Below are 13,660 nucleotides of genomic sequence, written 5' to 3' on the forward strand. Positions count from 1 at the left end.
GAACCAACCAATTTCTCACTTCAACCATGACGTGCGGCAGCAGCAGCAGCTCGCAAAACTCCCAGAACTCGGTTACATAACTTTCTTCTTCAGCTTCAGGGATAATGCTGACAATGGGTCCCGTCCTTTTACCAAGCCACTATTGTAACCGCGCCGCCGGTGGACACTCCCAAACGCGGAGATTCGCTGCGCTGCCGAATATTTGCGCCCTGGGTCGACGGATACATACTACTATTAACTAGGTGCCTGCGCTAGACGTGTGCGGCTGGAAATGGTTTCATCTATTGGGCTGCATGATTCAGGAGGAGCATGTATTATCTTTGCGAGTGAATCAGGTCGGGTACAGCTGGATGCATAATCAGTTCGTCGTGAGTGGGCGGTTAACGAAATGTCTTGGCCACTCACTCTTTAATACCCGCCGACTCTCTCTCGACTCCTCTGCTTGCTTGTTGCTTGCTGTGTAAGTTGGTGAAGATAAGGCAAACAAAAATGTCTCTTCAACTCGTGGTCGAGAGGATTACTCCTCTTCAAGTCATCTTGCTCGTGTCTTCACTGGCACTGAGCTATGTCGTCTCTGTCGTCATCTACAGGCTCTACTTCCACCCCCTGGCCAAGTACCCGGGCCCCTTCTGGGCTCGTATCTCGGCGTTCCCAGCTTACATCCACACGCAAAAGAAGGATCGACACATTTGGTTCTGGCAGTTGCAGCAGCAGTATGGTAAGTAAACCTCACCCACCTTAGACGCAACCTGTTGACACAGTCAAAGGCCCTAGCTTCCGCATCACCCCCAACAGCGTCCTGGTCAACACCCCAACCGGCCTCAAGACAATATTCAACAACAAGGCCAATGTCAAGAAGGCCGAGTACTACAAGGCGTACCCACGCAACGTCCACGCCATGACGACGTGGAACACCATCGACAAGACCGTCCACGCCCGCAAGAGGCGCGTCATGAACAATGCCTTTTCCGACAAGGCTCTCCGCTCCTGCGAGCCTTTCATCCACGAGAACGTCGACCGCTGGTGCGAGCTCATCATCGAGGAGATTGGGGACGGGGAGAAGTGGTCTAGGTCGTTGAACATGGCTCGATGGGCTGATCATCTCATCTTTGATATCTTGGGTGATCTCTGCTTTGGCAAGTCGTTTGGCATGAAGGAGCCTGGAAGTGAGCTTCGTTATGTCCCTGGACTCATGACTGACTTTTTGGGGACTCTCCATCCTGTAAGATCTACTCTGTCATCACACCCATCTCCTCGCTAACAATACCAGATCGCATACTCCCCCTTCACAGCCCTCTGGGTCTGGCTCAAGCCCCGAGGCCTGAACCAGCTCCTCGCAGCCGCCGCTCCCCCCGCCCTCAGGAACTGGCAGTCATTTGTCGAAAAGTGCTTCGCTGAGCGGGCTCGCGTCGAGCACTCTGCTGAAAAGTCAGAAGGTGGCGGCCGAACCGACTTTTTCCACTACCTGTTCAAGGCTGTGGACCCCGAGACAGGCAAGGGATACAGCCCGGATGAGCTCTTTGGCGAGAGCGAATCCCTCATCATCGCTGGTTCTGATACTACTGCTATTACCACTGCTGCTGCGTTCTTTTATCTGTCTCGAAACCCTGAAGTTCAGCAAAAGTTGGCAGACGAGATCACAACCACCTTTTCGAGCCTCGATCAGATCAAGAGCGGACCAACTCTTCACTCATGCAAGTATCTCCGAGCCTTTATCGAAGAAACTCTTAGAATGAGCCCCCCTGTCCCCGCCGATCTATCCCGAGAAGTTCAAAAGGGCGGTATTGTCGTGGACGGAGAGTACATCCCCGAGGGCATCAAGGTGAGCACAGTCTCGTACTGCATGCACCACAACCCAGAATACTTCCCGGAGCCCTTCAAGTTCCAGCCTGAGCGCTGGATCGTTGATGAGGATGACACGACGGGTGCGTCGGCCGAGAGACTTGCCCTGGCTCAGAGCGCATTCATGCCCTTTTCTGCTGGACCTCGAGGTTGTATCGGCAAGAACCTGGCATACCTCGAGATGAACCTGGTCCTGGCCAAGATTATCTATAACTTTGAGATTCGTCGTGACCCGGCTAGCAACCTGGGAGGTGGCAGTCCTGAAGCCATCGAGGGTCGTCGGACTGTCGACCAGTATCAACTGTACGACATTTTTGTTGGGATTAGAGATGGGCCCATGGTTCAGCTCGCAAAGAGGACAAGGGCAGCGTAGTCAAAGACCTGGTTAAAGAGATCAAATAAATTCTGATACTCTACTTGCTTTTAGCGGCCACCAGCTCGCCTAACCCAAAGAAAGAAGTTCATTGTCCAGTCCATTCACGAATAGTGTTGTCATTAATGATGTTATCAATGTTGTTGTCCATCTCTTGTGGTACCAGAAACGCCATGTCATACCATTCTATAGCCTCCTTGTATCGATGCTTCAGGCAGTGCATCAACAGTCTTGACCTTGGCCAAGAGGCGCACGAGTCCCGTCGAGTTAGAATCTAGCGCCGCCAGTAAAATTCGATCTGCTTCTGTATAGTTGAGCCGTAGCCTTGGGCAACGCAACATCAGTTCCACCTCTCGGATGAGCCCGCGTTTGATGGCACTCTCGATCGACTTCCCGTTGAGAATGCCATTACCCATACTCAGCATCATGTCAAGAACCTCGGGGCCATGTTGAATCTCTTCAAACGTGTCCATGATCGAGTTGACCAAGTTTTCGTCGATGGAATACCCCAGTCCCTGGCCCAAGAGGTATTCAGTCAAGGGCAGGCTGCCGCCCTGAATAGAATATAGTAATAGGTCCCCTGGGCCCTCAATTGGAAGGCCTTGCGTGTCTAAAAGCGGCCTAGCAGCACGATAATGACCATTCTTGCATGTTATGTCCAAAGCTTCGCTGGAAATTTCAGGGGAAATTTTAGGATGGACGTCCCGATCCAGGAACAGCTTCACCATGTCTGCGTCTCCTCGCGAAGCAGCCGCCTCCAGTGGACTTTCCACGGACTCGTCCCCAGGTCCATTGATATCTGCCCCCTTGGAAATGAGGAGCTTGCAGACAGCCAGGAAGCCCCGGCTAGCCGCCATGCATAATGTGGTTGTGAGAGTGCTTTTTGTGAACTTGCCTAAACTTAGTGCCTCCTCCACAACGACAGGGTTTCCCGAACTGGATGCTTCTTCGAGGGTCTGTGACAGATCTTGTGAAGACTGAGGGCTCTTTAGTAGGAATGTAGGCTGGTGCGACCTCCAGTGGTGACAGTACAGGCCTTGTAGAGATTCAAAGCCAAGCTCATGCGCAAAACATTTTTGAACAGCGCAATAAAAGTCTCTGGTGACGCTCCAGATGAACATCTCGATCCTTGATGGTTGCAAAACTCCCAGTGAAGAAGGAGCACCATGGTTTTGGGCACTTGAGAATGAGTTTCTGTTCAGATCCGTCCAGACCAGTAGATACTTTTCCCAAGAGTGTGCCTTGTTCCAGTATAGGTTCTCAATCTGTCTCCGAATGAAACTAACTCGGCTCTCAAGTCGCAACTGCAAGTTACGCTCATGCGCGTCCTCGTGTATGTGTTCGAACAACTCTAGCACATCTTGGATACTTTTTGGGGGCTTTCCGTTCCAGTACGACGCTCCCCTCATGTGCGCCAAGAGGAAAGTTCCAAGCGATTTGATAGCCTCGCCATACTCGGTATGAACTCTGTAAGCCTCGATAGTGGCCTTGGCGTGGTGATACCAGTGTTGGACTGTGTAATCCAGGGGCTCATAAAATTCAATGTCTTCCCAGGTCATGACTTTCTCAGCAAAGACACCAGCTCTGAATCGTTGCGATGTCAGGTATTCGGAACAGAAACGGGATAGCTTGGCATGCTCAAGGCCAATGTTGAGCATGCCTGGTTCTCGCACCGACAAGGACCTACACAATCCGTCAGTCACTGTCTTCTCGGCATCAACGTGGTACAGACTCTTTGATCTTAGGATGCAGGATCCGAATCATCTCCTCGGAGCACGATTCATCGCCCGCAACGCGGTAAATGTCCACCACACCTCCACAGAACTCCCTGGCTTGAACGCTCCGGTCACGACCGCTGTCATCAATCGTTGATTTTTCTGCTTCTATGCAAAACAATGCTTGGGCTTCCCGCCACCGAAGCGGTCGTTCCGCCGCCAGGAGCAAACCTAGCAGTTTTAGTCCATCCTCCGAGTTATGCAACCGAGACATGATCCACTGCCATCTACGTAGTGAGACATTGTCAGTAACCATGGAAGAAAGATCCAAGTTTGGGCTGGGCATACTTACACACCAGTCATCGTCTCGGGATCCAACCTACTTGGCCATAACGCAGCCCCCGGTTTGTTAGTTGCTGGATAGCTGAGTATATGGCCAAGGAGGACTCGAGCGTGGAGGAAGTTGCCGTTTGATAATTGTGCCACCCTTTCAGCAATCTCTTCCCGCTTGTCTGGCAACAGGCTGAACTTTTCCTGTATCTCTATGCAACACTTCCCACAGTACCGCCGCACATCCTCGGTGTGGGCAGATATCTCCAACGGTATCGACGGGTACGAGTCGAAACGCTAATGCAAGCCAGTACTATCACGTCGAGTTGAAATGATAATTCGCAAGATCGACTCATCTGGTAAGCTTTTGGCCGTGGCGAGTAACCATTCCACCGTCTGGTCTAGTTCCTTGTGGGTGTATTCGTCCAGGCCATCCAGAACCAAGAAGGTGGTGCGGCGCGTCTCAATGGCTTGTTTGACAAGTTTCTGGAGCATTTCTGTCTCCCTTATTCCATCAGCGTAAGCATGAAGATGCTTGTTGAGCAGTTCGCTCAATAAGACCGCATTCTGGTCCATGAATTGCTCTAAGAGAGCACGCAGAAGGCTGTTGTGCGGTTCTTGCAAGCCATGGCTGAAATAAAAGTAGCCGACTAAAGTTTCACTGCCGAAATACTGCTTCTCGGCCAGGAGCCTGTTGGCCACTGTTGACATCAACACTGTCTTGCCTGTTTTTGCAGTCAGCTTCAATAATCTCCTCCTCTTGTGAGAGGCAGGTTGCCTCTTACCCATGCCAAGTAGACCACTGATGCACAGAATCGTGTTATCAGTACTGCAGTACCAAGACTTAAATTTTTCCTTGGAGAAGATTCAAGTCCCTGAACTGAACTGAATCCTGTGTTGGGTGAATCTCTCACGATCTCTCCGATAGTCTGGGCTCTGAAGTTTGACCTTGAGCTCGCTCATGGCCAACTTGTGCTTCTCCTCGGCTTTTTGTGTTTCGTTATCGCTACCCGTGGTCATTTTACAGCTTTTCGGGTCCTTGGTATTGCTTGTTTTGTCCTCTGGCACTTCTTGAAGGCTTTCGTGGCTCTGTTTTGGTTCTGATCTGAAGAGTGCATCCAATCCTGGCATTTGTTAGTCGAGATGGTCAGGGTTTCTCAAAAGCTCCAGAGCTTCACAATGGAATTCCAGCACCTCGGAGAAGTTTTCATCCCAGAATTGAGTGAATTGAGCAAATTCCACAGACTCTGCAATCTCCTGCCCAATCTTGGAATAGGCGCCAAGCAGTCTGTCGAATATCTCCTCATTCTGCGCAGCCTATGACCATCAGCTGTCACTCCCATAACGTTTAGGCGATGTGCACAGGTAGCTCACTTCAAGGAGAAACTTCATCGGACCCTATAAATGTGAGCTTTCGTATGCAATTGAGCTGGGATCCGGCTCACCCAGATGAGGCAAGAAAACTCATCCTTGCTTAACAATGGTTCCTCTGTATGATCCCACTTCTTCAATCTCTGAATAAGCGCCTGGAGCTCTATCCATGATTGATTCATGGGGAGATTAGTATCCGCGAGGTTCGCCTTCGATATCGTATCTTCAATATCGCTTGCTGTGCAGGGCGAAACTTCTCGTCGTAGGCCTGGGGCGAGAATTGCTTCCAGTTTGTGGACCGCCACCGTCAAACTTTTGGGCCTCGCCATGCTTGAAATATGAAAAGGTATGAATTCGAGATGCTGAAATGATGAAAAGGATAGAGTTTGCAAGATGAAAGTTGCACCAAGACAAGAAGTTGTGGATGCTAGAAGGAGAATCTGGCCGCCTTAGGACTCGACAGAGATGGGTTCCTGGGCATAGAACTCATAAGGCAGGCTCAGGGCAGCCAACTCCATGGCTCTTTCTCTAACTAGGTGTGGTAGCCTGAGATAATCACACGAGCGAAGAGGAAGGAGTAGTCGGTTGACAAACATAGGTGAGTGATCATGAGAAACTGGGCAAAACACCCATCCGCCCATGTGCATACAGCTACTAAACAGAATTGTGATGGATGGAAACTGTCATCCAAGAATAGATCCGATTAAGGTTGAAACGGAAATGGAGGTGGCAGAGGCATGCGGTCGAGCCGCTGTGCGTTTGTACTCAGGTCAACATGACACAGTCCTCCAGAGATTAACAAGTCACATCACTCACTAGACACAGAGATGACGATATCCTATTTCTTTCCTCACTTCATGCTCTTCAAACGCTGTATCTCTGACATGCAATAATACCATCCAACTCTGTCTCCTCACACAACTCATCCACCACAGCCGCATCCCCCCACCCGACCTTTAGCCAGCGACCCAAGAGAGAGAAGGCTACATACAGTCTTTGTGTAGTACAAACGTCTCTGCGCTGTATAAAAGCATGGCAAAGAAAAGAAAACAAGAGAAAGAGTTTAGTAGAGAACAAAAAAAAGACCATTCCAATGGCACCCTGACGCCCGACCCGTGCAATCTCGACTTGACCTGCCCTTCAACGTATGTTCTCTTTTTTTCCCCAGTGGTCCTCCACCCTCCAACAGCTCAGGTCTCGAGATAAGTGAAGAAAGAAGAATGTGAATAGCCTAGTAAGAAGGTGTAAAGAAAAGGGGTGGGGAAATCAAGATAGAATAGACAAAAGAGAATCGGGGAGGAGGACTATAGCGCGTTCTTGACTCTAGGGGGAAAAGGAGGACGACCCGTCTAACGTAGGCCAATAACGCTCATCTCGAGGGTCCATACTCTTCGGATCCAGACCTTGAGCTTGCCCTCGACACCTTCGACGTTTTCGAGCTCGACGCCTTCCCACCAGCATCGTCGTGCGGGCTTGCGCCAGAAGAGGAGGAGCTTTTGCGCCATGCCTACGGCGTTGTTGCCCATCTCGTTGCCGCGGATGTCACTGCGCAGCCGGGCGAGCGCCAGACTGCAGATGACGGCCTTGTTGGGCTCGCCTGCGCGGTGACCCCATCGGTCGTCGTGGTTGAAGCCGCTAAAAGGTGAGGTCAGTATGATATGATACACATGCTTGGACCTGTTGGAGCAAACTCACCCTGCCGTCAACATCTCAATAAGATGGGCCTCGGTGGTACCGGGCTCGTCACTTCGCTTCAAACCGGAAAAGATGCCGTCCTGCTTCTGCAGAGCCTCTGCAGCGGCCCGCTTCACCGCAATCATGTCCAGCTGGCCAATGTCTGGTCGCGGAGGGATGGCGTAAAAGTCCAGGTCCTCGCGGAGCACAATGATGCCGGCTCGCTTAGAGTCGTCGCGCGAGGCCCCAAGAGAAGGCGCATCTTCATCCTGCGACACGCTTGGTGACGGGTCTGTGGGGATCGATTGTGCCACATCCCGGAAGAAGTCAAGCATATACTGCAAAGAAGCAGGGTCGTACTGTAGCACATGTTGGTAAGGTGAACTTTACGGTGATGAGAGAGCAAAGGCTTACGTCTACTTGCACGGCATCACCATCCGAGAAACCACCCATGTGTCCTTCAGGGAAGAGTCCGTTGGGGAACAAGGATAGCAGCACAAACTCGGGCAAAGTGAGCAACTCATCTCTAGAGAGGTAGAACCTGGTGCCCCTATTTTCAGTTAGTCTCTACCGCTCGAGTTTGCTGCTTCACATCGCAAGCCTCACCTGAGGTCCATAGCAATCGTTTCATCGGCGCCGACATCTCCAATGGTGTTCACAGGCGGCCCGCCCTGCTGCACCTGAGTAATAATACTCGAAGCTCCTCCTGCGGCAGCCATCAGGTACGAGAATGTGAGGAGGGGACTGTCTCCCTCCGAGTAAGCCGGCGGCGGTTCTGCGTCGTCGTCCTTGCGACTGGAATCCCCCTTGGTATCCTGGGGAAGTGCGCGCTTGGTCTCTGCGACTGGATCGCGAAAGGCACTGGCGGTCTGGTCCGGGTCAAAAGGCTGCGCTGCTCGCGGGGCGGTAAAAGACTCGTATGCTGGCGCGGCAGAACCTGAAGCTTCTCCTTCGCAGTGAGAAGTGACGACAAAGGTGGTGAACTTGCTGGGACGCTGGTGGGCGTGGTCCGGTGGTGAGGTAAAGAGCGACGAGAAGGGGGAGGGCGCGAGGAAGAAGCCTCGGAGGCGGGATACTGCGGCGGCGGAGACTGCTCGCGGCTCAAGAGAATGTGCGACTCGGGCTGTTCGGGGGTCTTGAGGTCTTCGGGTGTCGGCTCGCGATGATGGATTGACGATGTGCGCGTGCTGGGCGTCGTCGATGAGGCGATCGACGGCGTCTTCTTCTCAAACTCCAAGGACACAGATGGTCCGATACCAGCTTCCTGCGGTTCAGACAGTGTGGCGGCTTGTACCTAACGCCAGATCGGCGTACGATGGGAGAGCGCGCGGGCAGATGGATGGGGGGAGAGAGAGGATGGTCGAGAGGACTTGGTTCACCGATTCGAGGTTGAGGAGGCGAATAACCTAGTGTCGGGGTTGCAACATTAAATGCAAGAGTGCTAGGCAAAGCAGGGTGAAGCGTCGGTAGTTCGAACAGTCGAATGGGGCCTCGTTTCCCAGACAGTGGCTTCTCAGTCGCGCTGTGAAGCTGAATGGCGATTGTGATGTGATGCGTGATTGAGGTTGGTTGGCGAGATGGAGCATGGATTCCAGCACCTCAACCCACGGGACGGGATGGGCAGCACAACCTCAAGGCACAAGCACACTCGGCGCGATCCCTCATTCGACGGCTGCTCCCCTGAGCCTGAGCTCGAGCGGAGAGAGGCTCGCTATCCAGCGGGCTCTAGGCTGTGGAACCTAAATTGGAGCCCCGCGACGCACGCATCCAGCCAATCATCACGCTCCCCTGCTCGCTAGCAGGGTCCTTAGCCGCCCAGCTTTAGGAGGTGGAGGCGCTAGGGGCGTTGGAGTTGCATGCGCTGGGCTTGGGATGAATGAAGGGGTCGTGATGGATGGTTTCCATTGTCAACAATCAATCACCCTGACCCTGTGTAGTTAGGATCGACATAGTATTTTATCTATGTATCATCAAGCATATATATTCAAGTCTCCAATGCCTTCTTTGTGCTCTATTACTGGATATCATTCGCTATCGCTGTCCCCAAAGATTGCCCGAAGCACCTCATCATGAGCCGTCTTTCCCTCCAAAGCCTCATTCTTGTCTGGATTGATAACGGGCTCCGGTTTGGGAGTTGGCGTTGTTCCTGTCGTTGATGGAGCGCTCTCGATGTATTTGGCCTCTCCAACAGGGGCCGCCATGCCTCCCGTATCCTCCATCGGCCCTGGGCCTCTTGAGTTACTTGTCTCCGCTTCCTTGTCTGGTCGAGAGTTCGCCGGTGCCTTGACGTTGAACCGCTTACACAGCAGTCTCGTTGGGTAAAAGTCCTCGACTGTTCTAGTCAACTTACCATACATGCCAACCTTGGCTGCCTCCTCTGCCGGGTCAGCCGCTTTTGGCTCGGGCTTTGACAGAAGCTCAGCCCCTGTTGACCCGTCTGTTGAAGTGACTGATGGTTTCTTCGCTGTTGTGAAGCGAGATGCCATGAACCCCGTCATGGGCTTGAAAATCCTAGCGCAGTTATAAAACTCGGCTAGTTCCCGCGCGAAATCATCGTCCGCCATTCCTTTGGGCTTGTACGGCAACGGCTGGTTCCCGGTTGCAAAGTGTTCCAAATATGTTCGATAACGGGCCTTTTTCGCCTCGTCGTCTGCGTATGGCCCAGCTGAGCCTCTTGATATTGCTGCAACGGCTGTTTCACGATCCAGCTTGGGTGCTTCGTCCCACAGCGCCTGTTGCTTTTCCTCCTCCGTCATGGCGAAACCTTCTGGCACCTCGCCAAGCCCGGGAGGGAGATCTTTTCTTCCTGACGCAGCAGCCAGTTTGTCGCGCGCCGAACTAGAGATGAAGTCAAACACGGATTTTCCAGGAAGAGCCTTCTCCCCGAGAAGCGCTGCTCTTGACTTGGCATCGTGTGTAGACGCTTTGGCTGCGTCTGCCGTTGACGTGTATGTTGTAGATGTCGCCTGGTTTGTCAGCGCTTTTGAAGACACCCATCCTTCTGGAACAGGGGGCGGTGCATATTCCAACAAGAGGTCAGCCAGATCCTCGGTAATCTTGGCGAGAACAAAGCCATCCAGAGGTAAACGCCCATCGTGACACCGACGAAGGCCATTGCCGGCTCGGGCAGTCCTGGAGACAAATACCGGCGCATTCTTCAAAGCTGGATTGACAGGAGCTGCCACCTTTTTGACCTTTTTCTTCTTCTTATCGCCTCCAATGACGCGGTTGTACCGAATCTTGGGTCCAATTTCATAAGGATCCTCTTCATCAGAGCCATTATCGTTTAGAATGCCCACCCCGATACCGCCGCGTCCAGGCTTGGGTTTTTGTCTACCTGTAGAAAGTAGAGATGTACTTCGTAAACCGCCGCTTTGGGGTTCCTCGTCGTCATCGTCATCGTCTGCTGCAGCTGTAATTTTGCTGAGGCCCGTCAATTTGGCTTCCCCCTCATGGCCCAGGCCCTTTCGGTCGGTTTTGCGTAGAAACTGAATCATCTTTGTGTTGTCGGGGGCGAATAAATGTGTTTCGCCAGCTTCGGAGCTTCCGTCAAGGTCGAGCCGGGCGCTTCTTCGAATCTTGGGGCCAATGCCTTGGCCATCCCTCCAGCCCATCTTCCGAAGCAGCTTCAAGCCCATGGTATCGCCATCAGCTCTGAGTAGTCCCATCAAGCCTCCACTGCCAGCTTCTTGCCCGGAAGATCCAAGGCCAGCAAAGGCCTGCGAGGTCTGGAGCTTCTGAGCTTCGGCGGCATCAGCAAGATCCTCTTCGTCCATGTAATCTTCGGGTCGCTGTTGCGCGGGAGCGGCGTCATCTTTGCGGCGGTTACTGCGACTAGAAACAAAGGTTGAAGGCGTCCAACCCTCTTTAGATCCGACCGTGTTGAAGTATCTATCATGAGGTCAGCGCAGGTCAATCGTACATGAATGGGTAGTACTAACCCTGCGCTCCATCCTCCAGTAAATGCGCCGTGAAGCCGTTTCCTACCCCTCTCATCCCTCACCTCCTGCTTCCAAATTGGCACAAAGGAGCCATCATCTCGGGCTTCAGGGTCGTCAGGCAGCGGCGTTCCAAAAGTCGCAAAGGGTGCGTGAAGGTCAGCCTCGTAGGTCGCGCGAGAGCGTTTATAGGACATGGGACCGGATATCGGTATAATGGCGCGAATATTATCAGGGCATTGAAAGAGGAATTTCGTTGGCTGTAGATAGCGAAGGCCGCGCAAATGCAGGACAGGGCGTCATTCAACGTGTTTCAACTGATGATGGAGCTGGCGCAAAGGCATCCAATCCATCTGGAGCTACGACGTCGAAACATGCCTTATCGATAAGGAACAAAGTTCAAGGTCACTTCCCGATGACAAGCGGCCCCTGACGTGGAAGCGACAGGGAAGCTCCATGATGGAACCCAAAGAAGCAGCTCCTCATATGCCGCCTCCGAGTTTGTTCAACGCCGTGTATGCAAGTGCACGTGTGTGAGACAAGACTTTGAAGGGGGATTCATCGTGGCATGACGGCAGCACGCAGCTCCAAAGGACGTGTGAACTATCGTCACCAATGACGATTCAATAGCTGCCCCTGCTTCTACTGTGCCCCTGCTACGAACATGATGACTGGTAACGGAGGTCTCTCCTCCGTGTTGGTAGGTACCCGATAATAATAGTCACGGATACGGGGTCGAAATGTTGTAAATATCTCGGCTTCCTTCAAATAATTCGTCTCATCACATCTGCCGACGCGTTGTCCCACTCTACTTCGCCCTTGCCCGTCTCATCTCCGTCACTTGACGGGTCTTTGTCTGGAACTGTGACATTTTTATCCATCCATGCCTCCACTTCCCAGCATCCAGATGAGCCTGTGCTTTGAATGCATCCGTGCAGTATGCAGGGCGACTTGATCTCCCTGAGAAAGCCCTAATAGACGCCCAGGGCAGCGTTGTGTGACGATTTCTCAGATCTACCTGCAAAGGGCTTCTGGTAAAATGGGACGACAACGCAGCAAGGAGATATGGATAGTGGGGATGTGTGTGTCGGGCGAGGCGTACTCGGTGCCTGAGACGCCATTCAGAGAGGGCCGAGTGGTGTCTAGTCTTGGCAATCCGCCCGGGTACAGTATGAGATGGGTACCGTCCACCGAGCAGAGTGTACTGCGTACAGGACCTGTGATTGTCGCCGTTGGCGGCAACCCGAGACATGGCATTGCATCACATCACATCGCACCAACGGGGTCAACGTGGGCAGCACGATTCCCGTCTTTGGGCTCACCAGCTGCTCCCTTTGGCAGCCCAAGACTCCCAGACCGGGCTGTCGACATCCAGAGGGATGAGATCTGTACCCGGTTTCCAGGCTTGACCCCCGTTTCCAGCCCCTCGCCAGCAAGCCACCCAAATTTGCTGCCCTTTGGGACAAGACCATTCAAAGGGAACCAGTCAAACGAGAGGTCCACCTTGTATGCGAGCTGATTTCTTTCACAGCCAACCTGGTCTCCAATCGAGATGCGTACCACCAGGTGACGCAGCGCCCTGGCATACATACGTGCGTACGTACAGTCGCAGACGTCGTCGTCGGATGAGGTGCTTGGCGCTGGTGTTGCTGGAAACAGGGAATTGGCCGAGGACGGTGAGCTATCGTGGATCCAATGACGATGATCCCCCAATTGGTCCCTCGACTTCTGAACCATCCCAAGACTTGTTCCGGCTAGATGTCGAGCACCAGCCCGAGTGTCGTCGTCAGGGCCAAGCCTCTAGGGTCCGTTCTTGACCGCGAAATGAAAGTCTGGCTGGAGCGAGATGCCTCCACCCCAGAGGCAATAACCGTTGGTGGGAAAGTAGGAGCTAGCGACAAAGTCCCCTGGATGGACCTACCTAGTGAGATGCCAGGCCTGCTGTGCTCCGCAAGGGAGCAGCTCAGCGGGTGCTGTAGCACGTCCCCTGGCATCAAGCTCTCGGCGACTTGGGCCTGTTCAGGCATATCCTGGGCCTCATGGGCATCCCGGTCAAAGGAAAAAACGAGACACCAGTACAGACATCTTAGCTTATGCTCCCCTAAAGGTAGCCAAAAGAGTATAATGAGAGTAAATAAAAGAGTTCTGAAGTATTTGCTCTTTATGATATTTCTCTGATTATTTTAATATATTTTATTCTAAAAAATTTTATCATGTTTATAATGATTCATTCAACCCTCGTCGATGTTCTGGTGTCTCATTTATTTGCGTGATGGCCATCCCGCTGCACATGCCCGCGGGGACCAAGTCGCCTTTCATCCTCCCACTGGGCTATTTCAGCTGTAAGAGGAGGCCCAGCAGGTCCATCCTTGTTCAGATAGCCCACTAAGAGCTGCCTCTTTTTACCCGCCCCCCGA

General features: G+C 52.7%; 4 protein-coding genes across 4 annotated transcripts; 1 reads left to right on the top strand and 3 right to left on the bottom strand.

The window, feature by feature from the left end:
• Positions 1–489: 489 nt before the first annotated feature.
• On the top strand, positions 490–2,215 carry MRS44_005903 (uncharacterized protein; the record flags this gene model as incomplete). Its single annotated transcript, XM_046279297.2, has 3 exons — positions 490–718; positions 768–1,222; positions 1,271–2,215. The coding sequence occupies 3 exons, from the start codon at positions 490–492 to the stop codon at positions 2,213–2,215; spliced, it is 1,629 nt and encodes a 542-aa protein (XP_046140520.2).
• A 176-nt stretch (positions 2,216–2,391) lies between these two features.
• MRS44_005904 (uncharacterized protein) lies at positions 2,392–5,280 on the bottom strand (the record flags this gene model as incomplete). The annotated part of the gene is made up of 4 exons (XM_065621567.1): positions 2,392–3,898; positions 3,948–4,161; positions 4,575–4,985; positions 5,175–5,280. The coding sequence occupies 4 exons, from the start codon at positions 5,278–5,280 to the stop codon at positions 2,392–2,394; spliced, it is 2,238 nt and encodes a 745-aa protein (XP_065477639.1).
• A 114-nt stretch (positions 5,281–5,394) lies between these two features.
• Positions 5,395–5,960, bottom strand: MRS44_005905 (uncharacterized protein; the record flags this gene model as incomplete). The annotated part of the gene is made up of 3 exons (XM_065621568.1): positions 5,395–5,577; positions 5,635–5,658; positions 5,706–5,960. 3 exons carry the CDS (start codon positions 5,958–5,960, stop codon positions 5,395–5,397), a joined length of 462 nt encoding a protein of 153 aa, XP_065477640.1.
• A 1,020-nt stretch (positions 5,961–6,980) lies between these two features.
• MRS44_005906 (uncharacterized protein) lies at positions 6,981–11,440 on the bottom strand (the record flags this gene model as incomplete). The annotated part of the gene is made up of 7 exons (XM_065621569.1): positions 6,981–7,266; positions 7,327–7,664; positions 7,720–7,855; positions 7,912–8,524; positions 8,600–8,711; positions 9,369–11,196; positions 11,247–11,440. The coding sequence occupies 7 exons, from the start codon at positions 11,438–11,440 to the stop codon at positions 6,981–6,983; spliced, it is 3,507 nt and encodes a 1,168-aa protein (XP_065477641.1).
• Between the last annotated feature and the right edge of the window lie 2,220 nt (positions 11,441–13,660).

The sequence above is a fragment of the Fusarium solani genome, assembly GCF_023522795.1.
Source record: "Fusarium solani strain SB1 chromosome Unknown bctg00000003_1, whole genome shotgun sequence".
NCBI classification, from domain to species: domain Eukaryota; kingdom Fungi; phylum Ascomycota; class Sordariomycetes; order Hypocreales; family Nectriaceae; genus Fusarium; species Fusarium solani.